Below are 16,253 nucleotides of genomic sequence, written 5' to 3' on the forward strand. Positions count from 1 at the left end.
CAAAGATACCTCCATTGGAGAGATGGGGGGCATAGAAATTTAATAATAAAATAAGTAAAATAGGGTAAACCTAGCAGTTCTGCTTTGCAAACGAATATTTATGGCGTAAGACAGAGTGACAAAGTGGGTGCCAGTATCTCTTTCGTGGCTCCTGAGAGCTCCAAGGATGATGGAGGCAAAAATATTGTTCTAATGTTTGAAAGATTGGGGAGGGTTTTAAAGGGCAGAGGCTGAAGGTTCTCCTTAGACCAGGGGTGTCAAACTCTCATCGTCATGGCAGCGTCACATAACGTATCGGGACTCTTTTTCAGAACTAGTGTTGGTCTTAATAACATCTACTTTTTCACTGTGGTCCTTGACAAGCCATCCAAAGTCCACATCAACCTTCCACTCTCTCAGAGACATTCCTAAGTGTTTATTTGTCATTATTTGTCATCTACAAATCAGGGGTCTCCAACCTTAGCAACTTTTAGGGGTGTGGACTCCAACTCCCAGCTTTGCTGGCTGAGGAATTCTGGGAGTTAAAGTCCACAAGTCTTAAAGTTGCCAAGGTTGGAGACCCCTGATCTATATTCATCCAACTAATTAAGCCATCCATTGCTTTGTAGACTTTGTTTCAAGCTCCATCAACACCACCTGTGCTTATCTTCTTCTTCTGTTCAAGCGTGGTCTCACGGGTGAACATTTTACTAGTTCTTACCCAAATATGTCCGTGCTGTAAATCCCTCCCTCCACAGAGACACCTACCTTAATTCAGATTCCATTCCAGACAGATACATTTATTTTAAAGATTAGAATTGAGTGGCAATGTGTAAAAGTTTGTGGAACCTAAAAATAAAGACAGCTTGGGCTGATAATGGAAAGATAAAGTAATTAGAAGAGACAGGGTAAGATAAACGGATTTAGAAAAAATGTGTCTCTAGTTTTGTTTGAAATCTACCTCCAATAAATAAATAAAAATTCAGGCCTGCAACTGAATATTATAATGCTGAAGATAGAAGAAGTTTGGCTTTACTAAGCCAGGTGTAAGGGAGAGAAGTGAATTTTTTGCTCCTCATTTTAACTATTTTTTTCCTCCAAATTCTCTCTGGTTTTTAGACAGTTCTCCATTAAAGATGCATATAAAAACACGTTCATAAAGGAAATGCATACACAAAAAGACATGCATAGGATGGATAAGGAATATGTAAGGAAAATGTGCTTGCCAGTTTCCCTTATATATTTGTGTGTTAAAGAAAATTGCAAATAGCAATCATGTGAACTTTCACATTAATATGAAAGATTCTAAACTGCCATAGAAACAAAAGAATTGTCTGCTTCAAAAAGCATTCAGAAAGTAATAGGATAATTCATCCATGGCAGCTGCCCAGCCTGTTCAATTAATCTCAGTTACCATCTTAAGGCATAAAGGTAGACATAACCATCACTGATCTGCCACTCTATTCTGTGATGCTGTTATGGAACAAAAGGAAGGAAGGAAGGAAGGAAGGAAGGAGGAAAGAGAGAGAGAGATAAAGAAAGAAAATAAGAAAGAAAGAAAGAAGGAAGGAAGGAAAAAGCATACTTATGTCTGTAATACAAACATTAATTCTGGGGGAGGAGAAAGATAAGGAATCAAGTAATTGGATACTTGGAATATCAAAGCAGAGAAATATTTCTTCCGCTCAATGCAGGTTCTATTGCCTCGTTCTATGTTTGCTGGAAAAATACGTCTAATAATGATGTCAAAATGAAAATCTATACTCTGCGTGCCCCAGGCCTGCAGATGGCAGAGAAAGCAGAAGTCTCCAATCGATCATCAGCAAACAAGATGGAGCCTCAGATTCAGTTTCAGCTGTATTTATAGGGAAACATAACCACTGCATAGTTCTACTAAGTGTGGACTTTAAATATTAAACTTCTTCTTCATGCATTCCTGAAAGAGCCTCTCCCTCCCTCCCTCCCTCCCTCCCTCTCTCTCTCTCTCTCTCTCTCTGCCTCTGTCTCTCTCTGCTTCTGTCTCTCTGCCTCTGTCTGTTTGTCTGTCTGTCTGTCCCTCTCTCTCTCTGTCTCTCTCTCTCTCTCTCCATTTCTGTCTCTCTCTCCATTTCTGCCAGAGACTGTGCACAGAGCTAATAACCGTGAATCATAATTTGATCTCCTTAACACCAATTGAGATTTTTGTCAACTCTGAAAATCAAAAGTATGATGGAGGACTGGCCGTAGAAGGGGATTGTTGGCTGGATGTAATTTGTATATTAAAGTTTCAGCTACACTTGTTTAAGAGTTATACGTAAGAGAGGACAAACCGTGAGTTTGACATTTTTGGATAAACATGGATAAACCAATGGCTACTGCTGTCTTGCCAAAAACCATGGTTAAACATGAACTGTGAACTGAGACAGCAAATAGGGTTCAAGCCAAATCAATTTCATTGTAAGTTGCATTTGGTTTTTATTAGTAGTATATCACTGGCAATACTTTTGTGTGGGGGGGAAGTTAGGGGGCTTTTGGGAGCCTTTGTGGGTTTTTCAGGGTGGGTGTGTCATCAAGTAGATTTTGCACCTGGTCCCTCTGTTGGAACTAGGCTGAATCCAGTGCTACAGCATCCTGTTGCCGTATTATCTGAGATGGATTTTGATCTGCAGAGTACTATGAAATAGCATTCAGCAATAGCACTTAGACTTATACACTGCTTCACGGTGCTTTACAGGCCACTCTAAGTACCCCTTTATTTACTCACAATATTGCATGCTTTTGAAATTATGTGTGAGCAGAAGCCAGGGATCGAGCGACAGGAGCTCACTCCCTCTCACAGAGCTGGGATCGAACCACTGGAGTAGCAATAGCACTTAGACTAATATACTGCTTCACAGTGCTTCACAGCCCTCTCTTAGTGGTTTTACAGAGTCAGCCTATTGCCCCCAATAATCTGGGTCCTCATTTTACCCACCTCGGAAGGATGGAAGGCCGAGTCAACCTTGAGCCAGTCAGGATCTGTATTCTAACCACTGCACCTCTTAGAGAAAATAGAACATATGATCAATAGGTCTTCTGGCCCAATCCCCTGCTCAAGGCAGGAGATTTTCTACCATCCTGGTCAAATCCAGGATCCAATTTATGATCCAATTTATTTTTGAAAACCTTCAGTGATGGAGCACCCACAATTCTGAGAGGCAAACTATTCCATTGATTAATTGTTCTGCACTGTCAGAACATTTCTCCTTACTTCTAGGTTGGAACGCTCTCAGTGCTTTCTGGAATGACCTCTGTCACCTCCTAATTCTTGCCTGGAGGAAGCATGACAATCTGTATCCAGAAGGTTGTCACCTTTTGGGATAGAATGATAGCAGCAGTGTTGAAAGAGGTCTTCCTGGATCTGACAATTACTGTCCAGTCTCCAACCCTCACATGACTTTTGAGATAGGGAGAAAAGCTACAAAGTGCCTTCACAAGAAGCTTTTTATCTGTTCTTTTTCTTAAGAGGAAAGAGAAAGTGTTCCTTGTCCTACCATAATGAATGATCTTACTTGAGACCTGGTTGGCGGGGAGTGTGTCCCTAATGATCCAACTAGACCAGGGGTGTCAAACTCAAGGCCACATCTGACCCACAGGGTGCTTATATCTGACCTGCAGGCCTGCCCTGGAAACAGTGAAGGACCGGCCCATGGTGCCTCTGCCAGCAAAAACGGAGAGCGGGAGGGCCACACGGGGATCACCTGGGCTCAGTTTTTGCTGGTAGAGGGCTGCAGGAGGCTATCACGGCCGAAAACGGAGCCTCAGTGAGTGATGTAAAGCGGTCCATGCCCCTCCTGGCCATATCACTCTCCTCGGCCCCCTGAGATCAAACACAACCCTAAAGTGGCTCTCAATGAAATTGAGTTTGATGCCTCTGAACTAGACTGTTTTCTCCTTTTATCTAAAAATTTCATCTTGTCCTTTCCCCTAATTTTATATTTAAGGGTACCATATTCTTACCTGGAAATCGTGTGATGGAGCATCCTTCCAGCGATGAAAACCCAGGAAAGTTCCTTTTTGAAGTGATTCCAGGTAAGTTTCTTTATTCACTGTGAATCTTTTATGGTGTTTGCTGATTGCCTAATGTCTATGTCATGTTCTTGCTTATAGATTGAAGAATATTAATAATTTGTTTTTATACATGTTATAAAAGGGATTTCAGAAATTTTTTATAACAATTGTGTTACTGATAACATTGTTGTGGCCCACCAGTGGCCAGCAGATTCGGACAGTGAGGAGGTTGGGGAGGAACATAGGCCAGTCCTGGAGTCTGGGGAAGGCTCTGATGAGGGCTCTGCATTGGAGGCAGAGACGGGGCCAGGGCCACCCATCAGTTATCAGCTGCCTTCGGAGTCAGAGATCAGTGGGGAAGAAGAACAGCTGGAGCCTGTTTCTGATGTGTGCATGCACAGATCTGCCAGGAGAAGGGTAAAGTTAAAGAACGAGGGTTGACTCGGGAGTAAAGGCCCATCCCATAGGGAGTAAATAGGAGTGAAAGGGGAGTGATGTTTGCAGGACACAATTAATTCATTTAATTAATGTGAAGATTCGTGTATCTAAGTTCGTGACTCACAGAAACTCCTTGCCAAGTATTTCCTCGCACAGCGTTGTGCTTGGAAGCTATCGGCCTGGCAACTCTCCACGCCTGATAAAGTCTGTAGTTGCAATTTACCCTTGAAAGACGGTTTGCTGGGACTTTGCTGGATGTAAATGATAGGAATTCACATTAATGAAATAAAAAGGGGTTTTGTCGGGACAAGGAGTCTGTTTCGTGATTTTGTGACGCCTTGGTCAGAACAAACATAGCGGCCTGGTTTCTTTAAAAACTTTTAAAAAACTTCAAAATTAAAAAGCAACACTCTTTAAAGGTTAGTATTTTATTTGTGCTTGTGTTTAGAACTGTGTACTGTTTTTGTAATGTGTCATTTCTCATCAGTAAATAAATAGAAGAGACCTAGTTTAGTGTAGTGGTTAAGACACCAGACTAGAAACCCGGAAATTGGGAGTTCTAGTTCTATCCTAGTCATGAAGCCAGCTAGGTGTCTTTGGGCCAGTCATTCTTTCTCAGCCCTAGGAAGCAGGCAATGGCACACCACTTCTGAAATCCTTCCAAGAGGACTACAAGGACTAATCTAGGCGGCCTCCAGGATTTAGCACCAAGTAAACACACAGATCACTTGAAAGGCTTAACGTGACATGATTAGACAATATCTTGAAGCAAACTGTTGATCAATACACAGTGATTTTTCAGGATTGATGACCCAGGGAAGAAAGACAGATGAAAATTAATAAACTGAAACCAAGGATGGTGTAAAGCAGGGGTCCCCCAACTCCTCACTACTGGACCATGGTCTGTTTCAAACTGGGCAATGCACCGGGGTGGGGTTCTGCCACTTCAGACCAGTTCAGGTGAACCCCTAGCTCCGAAGATCAGCTGGGAGCAAACTGGTTTGCTCCAATGATCATGTGGGCCCGCACACCTGTGCTGTACTGACCTTTATCATCCCAGCTGATCAGCGTGGAAGAGCGGATTACTGCTCCTCAGCTGTGTTACTGCCCTGAAGGAACATAGCAGGCAAGGATTTTTGCATTGCTGTTCATACGCGTGCAATGTGCATCAGGCACGCGATCATTGAACCAGTTTTTATACTGTCAGCATCCCACCCCTGGCTGCGCAAGCAATGCGTGGGCAAAGGTCCACTTGCGCGAGCATCGGGGAAGCATGAACACACAAAGCTCCACTCACATGAGTGGTGTGCCCTTCTGTTTGCACATGATGCTTCTCTCATGCGAGCAGAAGGCTCTTATGGTCGTGATTGTACCTCCACGCATGTGAGTGGAGGGCACATGTGCATAGCTCCATTCGTGCAAATGGAATTTTGCACATGCACATGAGTGCCCTCTGCTTTCTCAGCAGCTTTCTCAGGGTCTATGGCACAATCCATATTCATGTATTCATTCACCAGAATCAATGCCATGCCTCCTGCAACAAGAATTCAAATGTTTGCAAGGTAGTAAGAATACCTAAGTACTTTATTTTTGTTCTACACATTTCCCTGTGGCTTTGCACACTGGCAATTTGTAGAAAAGAGGATTTTCTCACTATCTTTGGCAGATCTATTGGTCTAGAAGGAAAGCAGCCTATAAAAATTGAAGGAACAAAAGAACAATAAGACAGTAAAGAAATTGTTCCCATTCATCTCAAGTAATGCAGGCTTTTTCTCATTTTTAATGCTCAGCAGGGAAATACAATTTTTCATATTCTTCTTTCTGTTCTGCAAAAACTTTTTGCTGTCCTTTAACGGTTACTGGTCCTTAGTTCCTCCCTATGGCACCCAGCAACATAAATATGCTTGCAGACAATTCCTTTAGTGCCCATAAGCTCTCTGACCTCCCCCCGCCCCACAAGCAGATTCAACTTTATTGTCAAGGATGCTTCTTGACCTCTAGTTAACCCAACATAAAATTAGAATGAAAGGTGATTGGAGCCTTGAACTTTGTTTTGATAGCAAGCTCACCTGACTGAAAACAGGTCAACCATAAGCAGAAGTTATTCTCATCTTTCAAGAGATGAGAATCCAATGTTTGGTGGGTTGCATTCTGATAAATCAGTGCTCTGCACTTCGTTATGCACCTGCTGCTACAGCAATTTTCACATTTTGTGAATAAGTGGTATTCAGCAGGTCCTGATCAGTTCTGAAGAACAGGTAATGGAAATTTTGAGTAGTTCGGAGAACCGATAGCAGAAAGTTTGAGTAGTTTGGAGAACTGGCAAATACCACCTGTGACCGGCCCAGCCCCCATCTATTTTCTGTCTTCCAAGTCCCTGATTGGCTGGGTCTTCTTTTGTTGCCCTGCACAGGAGACCAGAGCTGGAAAGCAGGTTAGTGGGGTGGGGGAGGGATGGGGATTTTGCAGTAACCTTCCCCCAGGAGTGGGGAGGGAATGGAGATTATACAGTATTCTTTCCCTGCCACGCCCACCAAACCATGTCATACCCACCAAGCCATGCCCACAGAGTAGTAAAAAAAATTGAATCCCACTACTGATAAATAAGAACCCTAACAATCATTTGCAAGATGATTTACATGAGTGGTGCCCACTAGCACAAAACATTGGGGATTCCTCTTCTAGGTCACGAGAAATTCATTTTCTTTGCAGAGTTACTATTAGCAGATCAGTCCATGGCAGAGGGCTTTGTTTGTAAAAAAAAAAGTTAGTACCTTCCTTGGGCAGAATACTATGAAGAAGAAAAACAGGGTTTTTTTTTTTTTCTTTTGCTAAGAATTGAGTTGGAAGAGATTGCTAAGGATATATGAATTTCTGACTTTCTGGAATCACTGCTTCTTAGGAGGAACGGAGCTACTGGGGCTATTTGGACTGCAGATCATTTGGTTAACCATAAATGGTGTCTCAGAGATGCAGAAAACTATATTTCTTTTTTGCTTTCTGGTGACCCTAGAAGATCATCTTAAATCTGGTTCTCTAGGATGCTTCAGTTGACCTTGCCTGATATGTCCTCATTGCAACATACAACTTACGGGAAACAATTCACAAACTTCCAGGAGTAGATGAAATGAGAAACTCAAAGATGCTTTTTCAAGAGGCAACTGGACTTTCTGGTTTTTGTTCGAAGACATTTCGCTTCTCATCCAAGAAGCATCTTTGAGAACTGAAGAAGCTTCTTGGATGAGAAGTGAAACCTCTTCAAAGAAAAACCAAAAAGCCCAGTTGCCTCTTGAAAAAAAGCACCTTTAGGACAACCATGACCTGGAGGACTGAGAAATCTCCATAGACATGAAATGAGAAAGTATTTTACTTCTGAGATAGGGAGAAAATTTGGCAAATATTGAACATGCTGTATTTGTAACTTTTAATTCCAGTTTTGGTAGGACAGTTCTGCACATTCTCTAGAAAATTAATATTCAGGGAGAATCCTGAAAAGGTGCAGTAGAGAATCAACTGGTGTGTTTCAACCCATTTCCTGCCAATTGTTTTTGCCATGGTATTGCTCCATCTGCTGGCAAGCACCCTAATGCCTATAGTTTCACCCCATCTTAAAAAAAAAAACCCACCTCCACCGCATTGCAAATTTAAGTTAATTACAAGAGAGTACCTCAATTGCCAGGCAATTATTTAACACAGTTTATGTTCATTGAGTTTAGCAAGATTTAGCTTCCTGTAATTAGCAATGCAGCCTTGGCCCCACTGAATTTATCAAGTGGGAATAAAATTCTGACTTCTGTAACACCCGCCCTATTTGTTGTTTTGTTTATATGCAAGGATTAATCTTGGCAAATACTCATGCAACACATAATAATGCAGAGATTTCTCTCTCTCCAGATTTAAAAAGCAAGACATTTGAGGCATGAAAATATTTTCGCAATGCAATATGGACCAGCATGGGCTGATTTACAATGGAATCCATGGCTAAATGTTAATGGATGCAGCTGAAGGACACAGAATTTAGTCAGCGGGGTTTGGTTATTGTTTTCCTGAAGAATAGATATAAACACTTGGCCTTATTAGACTTTCTCCACCCACATCTACGTTGGCATACAGATTACATAACTTTCTATGTGCGAGTGCAATGCCCAAGAATGCATGCTTTGAATTAGAGATGGAAAGAGTGTTTTTAATCATCTTTTCCTGAAGGATTGGAAACTGATACAAATGGCATTACTAACATGTTGAACATATATGGAAATTCTCAGTCATTCAGGCCATGGTTGTCTCAAAGGTGGGTTTTTTTCCCCCTTGAAGAAGAAAAAATCCTTGAAGAAGAAGACATTTTGCTTCTCATGCAAGAAGCTTCATCAGTTCTGACTGGATGGTGGTGGTAGAGGGGATGAAAGGATTAGTTCTTTTCGGGGGAAAAAATCACATTTGAGATATTAAAATGCTGGTTTATATTTCCTTCCATTTAATTGATTACGTATCACTGTAGAAATCCAACGCACTGCAAATCAATTAAGTTCCATGACATTCACCAGTCATGCTTAGCTATCAAGTTTTGTTTATGTAAACTTGAGGTAAAATGATTTACCTCAACTATGATTTATGTCGTAGTGTGATATGGGAACATAATAATCACAGCTCACTCAGTAAACCATACTTAAACCAAACTGACTTTGCACAAAACGTAAACACAGCTAGAGTGTGTGGGACTGTATGTACCACCTAATTTAATTGTTGGTTCACTGTATTTAGTTCGTTGCTTTTTACTGTTTCACATGTTTTATTGAAATGAATACAATGATATTATTATTTTTGGCTTTTTTTTTTGACCCAATGGAAACTAACTAGTTATCTCCCATCTTTCCAGGATTTTTTTGAGGGGAGGGTTGGATTGAAATTATAAGAGCAGTGGTGGCGCAATGGTTACAATACAGTCTGAAATGGGCATATTATTCCTGGAAAACAGAAGTAAATTCTGGTATTTGTCAAAAGCAATAGCAATAGCATTTAGACTTATACACTGCTTCACAGTGCTTTACAGACCTCTCTAAGCAGTTTACAGAGTCAGCATATTTCCGCCAACAATCTGGATCCTCATTTTACCCACTTCGGAAGGATGGAAAGTTGAGTCAACTTGAGCCTGGTGAGAATTGAACTGCCAGACTACAGGCAGCCAGCAGTCAGCAGAAGTAGCGTGCATTCTAACCATTGCGCCACCACGGCTCTGGTGTCATAAATCATGGTCACATAATTTAAATGCAGGCCAGTTGTTGAGCATCCAACATGAGATCACATGACTGGGAGGGGTAGGACAGCCATTAAAATGTTGAATCTCGATCATAAGTAGTTGTGGAAAAGTCCATTGTAATTCTAACAGTCACTGTAGGAAATGAGCTGTCTGAGTCCAAGGGAAAGGTCAAACACGTTATTAGTCTCAAGTCCCTTCACACTCATAAGAGATCTAAGTCCAGCTCACCTTGAATTCTCTTGATTCTTATCTACTGCCAATTTGCTTTGACCATTAGTCATTCAAATTCTTGTAGATAGCATTAGCATAAAATAAACCTATATTCATTTGTACTGCCTGGACTCCTGATTTCCTGTGCTTGATAGTCACTCAGTGACTGGTAGTAAGTTCAGGATTACCTGTAGCAATATGCCATAGCTAGGGGTGGGATTCGACCAGTGTAACAACCGGTTCGGTGAGCGCACGTGCAACATTTGCAACTCACCTTCTGCTGCAAGCCCTGTGTGTAAAACAGCTGATGTGCGGCAATCTGCTGTGTTACGTGAATCAGCTGAGCTGGAAAACCCAGAAATAAAGCATGGACTAGAGTCAGGCCCAACAGCTGATCGTTGGAGTGAACCAGGTCTCTCACAGCTGATCTTCGGAGCTACCGGTTCACACAAACCATGCTGAATCGGTCGAATCCCACCCCTGGCTATAGCTGTTCAGAGAAATGGGGGAGTGAGAAGAAACGCAATTGCAGACCCTCAAATATGAGTGCATTAGAATTTCACTGTGCTGCATATAGAAACAAAGACTTCAGATTAACCAATATATCACAATATATTGCTTTTGTTGAATACTGAAATTGGCTTTTTCTCCAAGTCTGTTAAGTTTGCATTATGTATACAACTGTGTTTCTCTTATCATTCTAAAATAGCTGGGAACAAACTTGTGTTTGTGTGTCAAATCTGTGGCCAGTATCCAAAACATCTCTTTCTTTCTGGTTTCTTTATTGGCAATACATTTAAATTATTTGGAGAATGCAAGTGGGTGTTGCATGATATTTGAATTCTGAATCTGGGAGTAAAAAAAAAAATCTGGCAAAAAAATGAATGCAGTTGTTCTGATACACTGAAATATGTATATAGAATTGTATTGGATTTACATTTTTAATTAGCAGTATAAATTATTTTGTCTTTCCCCCCATGAATATAGATGCACATTTTACTTCCTATACATGTTAATGTCTCTGAGTTTCAAGGCATTCATTGTATCAAAACTTAGGTTTTTAAACTGATGGTTGAGCTGTAGAAATATAAAATCTCTGTTTCAATCCCACTGAAATCAGTGGTCTTAGGTCACTCGTATAATTGAATTTATTGATATCAAAGGATGTAAAGAGTGCAATGAAATCCTATAAAGATAGTCCTTGACTTACAATAGTTCATTTACTGACTGTTCAAAGTTACAACAGCACTGAAAAAAATTAATGATGACCATTTTTCACAGATGCAATTGTTGCAGCAACCTTATGATAACGTAATCAAAATTCAGACACATGGCAACTCATTCATATTTATGGTGGTTGCAGTGTCCTGGTGTCATGTGATCCCCTTTTACGACCTTCTGATGAGCAAAGTCAATGGGGAAGCCACATTCACTTAACAACTATCATAAGAAAGGTTGCAAAATGGAGCAAAACTCACTTAAGAAATGTCTCACTTAACAACAGAAATGTTGGGTTCAGTTGTGATTGTAAGTTGATTGTCCAGAGATGGATTACATTTTATGTTCTATCCATTCCATTTTTAAAATGCAAAAACTAAGATTCTGCATCCATCGTTTTGTAATATATTCCCTTGAAAATAAAAGGCCCAGCCTATAGTCAGTCTGACTTAATGAAAATTGTGTTTAACTACAGTGCTATAATCAAGATTATAATTCTGTGCAGGTATACTTGATAGTTAATCCACTGAATTCAGCTTTCCATTGGAAAAACAAAATAGAAGAGTTGGCTGAAAATTCTATTGCTTTCGAGGAGAATTAAGTAAAACTGACTTTTTCTGGATTCTTTCTGGGATGCTCAGGAATAAAATGCCAGGCTAGATTCGGAACAGAAGGTTGCGTTATTGGGGAAACACATGGTTCTGAAATGATGCTTAATTGCAGTCTATGCAAAATAACGCAATCTAGCCTGTGGAGTTTTGATGTGATATGTCAGATTATTTTGGAGACGTTTTCCAGATGTTCATTCTTCGGATACATAGTCTTTTTTTTTTTCCCTTCATTTTTGCTGAGCTCAAAATGTAAGAAAGGGTAAAATTGGCCACTCTTGGCACAAAAAGTTTGAAGTGAGTAATTACCATGTCAGATGTGATGGTCTGTTGGTTTTCAAACTAAAATGCTGTTTGGACTACTTCGGCGTGTATGGCAAAATACAGTTTTGCTCTTGGTTCCCGTTGGAAATATCATTGCTTGAAAGTAACTTTTTCCCCCTATTGTTAAAATAATGCCTTGAATGTAATGCAGTAATATATATGCATTTGCAATATCTAATTTTCCACTGGTTCGGAAAATGAGCAATTGAATATGAACAATATAAATAAAGCAAAACACCAGTGGGAATTCCCTAGTAGGGATATAGGGGAGGAACATGCAACGATACCATCTCTAGGCAGCTCTCAAGGAAATTAGTTATGTGGCAGACAACAATAGAGATCATTTTTAACTAACATAAAACAGGAAGTAAGAACAACCATTTTTCTTTTCCTCAAAGTACAGGTAGTCCTCAAATTACAATCATTGGTTTAGTGACCATTCAAAGATACAACGGCACTGAAAAGTCCCATGTTCTGAGACTGTAATTACTCACATGCTTCTTTAAAAGACAAGTCTTGTTTTATTGCAATGCTGAGAATTATTTTCATTCCCAGACGGAATTAATTCAAACAGTCCCTCGAGATAAGCACCCACTTTCTTTTCTGTGAAGTGCTGCCAATAACAGAAGTGTCCAATGAACTAGAAAAAAACCAACTGAAGTACAGAGAGCTTCAAGAATGAATTTGAATGAATGACTTTGCTTCCTGCAAAGGTTTCATCATCTTTGCCTGTCCTTTATCCCTTATGGGAGGGGCAATCACCTCCCAGCCTTACTCCCGAGTCACTCCTTTTGTTTCAGCGGCTCTTGCCTTCTAGCAGCTCTGTGCACGTGCGCACTGGGAACAGGATCCCCTGGGTCCTCTGCCTCACTGCTACCAGACTCTGAAGTCTCCAGAGGCAGCTTAGGCAGCACCCCACTCCCAGATGGTCCTGGCCCCATCTCTGCATCGGATGCAGGACCCTTGTCCGAGTCCTCTCCAGACTCCTGTACTGGTCCCCGTTCTTCTCCACTGTCTGATTCCACTGCCGTCTGCACAGGCTGCCGGTGAACCACAACACCATGGCCATTTTCCACATGTATAACTGGTACAGCATCTACATGGTCATATGATCAAAATTGAGGCACTTGGCAACTGGCATGTGTTTATGACAGTTGCATTGTCCCTCGGTCATGTGATCACCTTTCCGCAGTGGTGGCGCAATAGTGAGAATGCAGTATTGCAGGTTAACTCTGCTGACTGCCAGCACCCTATTGGTCCCAACAATCTGGACCCTAACTTAACAGCTGCAGCATTTCACTTAACAACTGTGCCAAAAAAACTGTGCATAAAATGGGGTGATTTCACTGGATAGATGTCTCACTTAGCAACAGAAATTTGGGGCCCAATTGTGGACGTAAGTCAAGGGTTATCTGTAGTGTATTTTGTTTGCCATGTATTGGAATGTATGATAATGAATTCAATGTATATTGAATATGCAATGTATATTGAATATTGTATATGCACAGTGTTTCTAAGCTGTTTTGAAAATTTTGGGAAGTTCAGTTATAATTAAATTTCTCTGAAATCAACAAAAATCAACTATTGTAATTATTTCACTGGTTTTAGTCACAGACCTGGGTAACTTTGTCTCAAGGCTAAACCACGATAACAATTTTGACATAGGACATTGTAATGTAACGCCAGATCTGGATGAGGAAAGAATTTCCATCAATTGAAGTAAACGGCAGGTTAAATTAAAGTTGTTTTATAGTGCATCTCCATTAAGCCTCATTGATAATGAAAAGAAGAAGAAACTGCACTCCTTCTTAACCCAAAAGGAAAATGTCATGTTCATTTTAAACAAGTCGATCTTTGAAATATTTAAGAGGTTGCACCATCTCAGGTGACTTGACCGAAAGGACAGATTGATTTGCTCTCATATTAATATTTATATGCCCTGAGATTCTCGGCTCTGTTTGAGGTTGATGATTACAAGGAACTCTCCTTTCGATAGAGCTGTCTATAATGCTTCCTGCCTTTGGAGGGCCATGTTTTCAAAGGCTCTTCAGAGATGTCTTATTCCAAAGGTAACTAATTAAAATGAGGTGTTGCTTACTCTTTAGCTATTGCTATATTTCATGTTTAGTGTTATTTTTAATCTTTGATTACCGTGTCAGAGTTCCAACTAACAACCTTCAATAAACTCAGAGGCAGACATTTTCTCAAAGTTCCATTTTATTAGAGTTGTCATATTGGCACATCTGGGAAAACCCGAATCTGAGAGTTCTGGGTTTTCCCTCCCCAAAAGAGAAATCAAAGATCCATCCCCTGCACCCATCAGTCCATCCCATGGTCCAATCAAATCTTTGTCCCAACTGGAGACATTCCTCCAGTCACTCCCCTCCAGGTGCAGAGCAACTTGTCTTTGATTCCCTGAGAAAGAATGTTGTTGAGTCTACTTCACTATGAGATGCCCCATCCCAAATTCCCAGGCACTGAATGTGGCAGCCTTGAAACTCCTCAGTGAAATATGGCTTCCAAGGGTGACATAATGCTTCAGGAAAAATCTTAACAGACCACCGCCCACCTTGTCCATGAAACCACAACAAATACCCTGTTTCTCCAACAATACAGCCTCCCCCAATAGGAAGTCCCAGCATGTTTTATAGGCATGAAATGAAATTAAGCCCCTCCCCCAAATTAAGGCTATATTAAAACATGCGAAATGGGGAGAATGGTGGGGGGCTTGCCATTAGGAAGTACTTTTGTTGCACACCTGGATATGGTGCTGCCTGTGTTGACCCCGATATGAAGTGCCCCACCAACACCGAGGTCAACATCCAAGCCGTCACCGCCCGCCCGAAGATGCAAGGGGGATTAAGTCACCCCGAAAAGACGGCCTAGCCATTTTGGGGGCTCAAAAAAAAAATAAGACCCTGCCTTATTATATGAGAAACACGGTATTTTACCAAAGAATGTATCATCCAGGCTGCAGATGACCCTTAGATGGCAGAAAAGAATAACAGAGTTCAAAGGGACTTTGGAGGTCTTCTAGTCCAACCCTGTGCTTCAAACTTCAAACCAATGGCTGTCCAGCTGTGGTGGGATTCAAAATTTGTTACTACCAGTTATGTGGGTGTGGCTTGGTGGGTGTGATGTGGCTTGGTGGGTATGGCAGGGGAAGGATACTGTAAAATCTCCATTCCCTCCCCACTCCTGGGGGAAGGTTACTGCAAAATCCCATTCCCTCCCCACCCCACTAACCTGCTTTCCAGCCCCATTCTCCTGTGCAGGGCAACAAAAGAAGACCCAGCCAATCAGCTGAGACTCAGGAGGCAGAGAGAAGATGGAGGCGGGGCCAGTCAGAGGTGGTATTTGCCGGTTCTCTGAACTACTCAAAATTTCCGCTACCGGTTCTCTGAACTACTCAAAATTTCCATTACCGGTTCTCCAAAACTGGTCAGAACCTGCTGAATACCACCTCTGCTGTCCAGTCTCTTCTTCAAAGCCGCCAGTGATGGAGCTCCCATGACTTTTGAACGAGAAGTTGATTATATGGTATCTCTTTCTCTGGTTTGTATTTGTATTAAAAAAAAAACATTGTGAGCTGGTTCACACACAACCTCTGCTCAACACTTATAGATTGACCTCCTACAATTTTACTCTTGAATAACACCTCTATGGTGAAGGAGAAGCTAGGAATTAGCCAGTGGTCCAAAGTCACCCAATACATTTTAGCATCCTCAGCAATTTCTGCATGAATCTGCTCCAGTTCTAAATCCAACATCTTAAAAGCCAATGACCTGCTGAAGATCCGTTAACCAAAGTTAATAAATTGAATGATTACAGTGGCTTCTTCAGCGAAATAAACATCTCAGAGCACTGTAACCAGCCATCCCATGCCATCCCATCCCATCCCACCCTTTCAAGAGTTGAGCATTTGAAAACCCGGCAGCAATATTCATCTGAAAAGTCTATTATCCTAGCCATGTTCTCCAAGGATTTATTGTGTCCTCATACAGATAGATGAGGCTCTCATTCCACCCTTTCCAGGAGCTATCAAGGGATGTCTGAGCCAATTTGACATTTCCTAGATGCTTATCTTCATATGTCAGCCGCCCCCTAAATTTCCTTTAAGGAAAAGAAAGGCTGGGCATTTCCATGTGCGTCATGCTCAGAGAGCTGAGCGGATTTAATTGCTTCTGCCA

General features: G+C 41.2%; 1 protein-coding gene across 2 annotated transcripts in view; it reads left to right on the forward strand.

Moving 5' to 3' along the window:
• The window catches only part of ARHGAP24 (Rho GTPase activating protein 24), a 434,125-nt gene that overhangs the window by 167,427 nt on the left and 250,445 nt on the right, over nt 1-16,253 (forward strand). For both annotated transcript variants that reach the window (XM_087962827.1, XM_087962828.1), the window contains exon 3: nt 3,942-4,029. In XM_087962827.1, coding sequence (XP_087818953.1) covers nt 3,942-4,029 — 88 coding nt within the window. The remainder of the gene's footprint in view (nt 1-3,941; nt 4,030-16,253) is intronic.

Source organism: Notechis scutatus, chromosome 4, assembly GCF_049901735.1.
Source record: "Notechis scutatus isolate UNSWTSFEM ecotype Mainland chromosome 4, rNotScu1.2, whole genome shotgun sequence".
NCBI lineage: Eukaryota > Metazoa > Chordata > Lepidosauria > Squamata > Elapidae > Notechis > Notechis scutatus.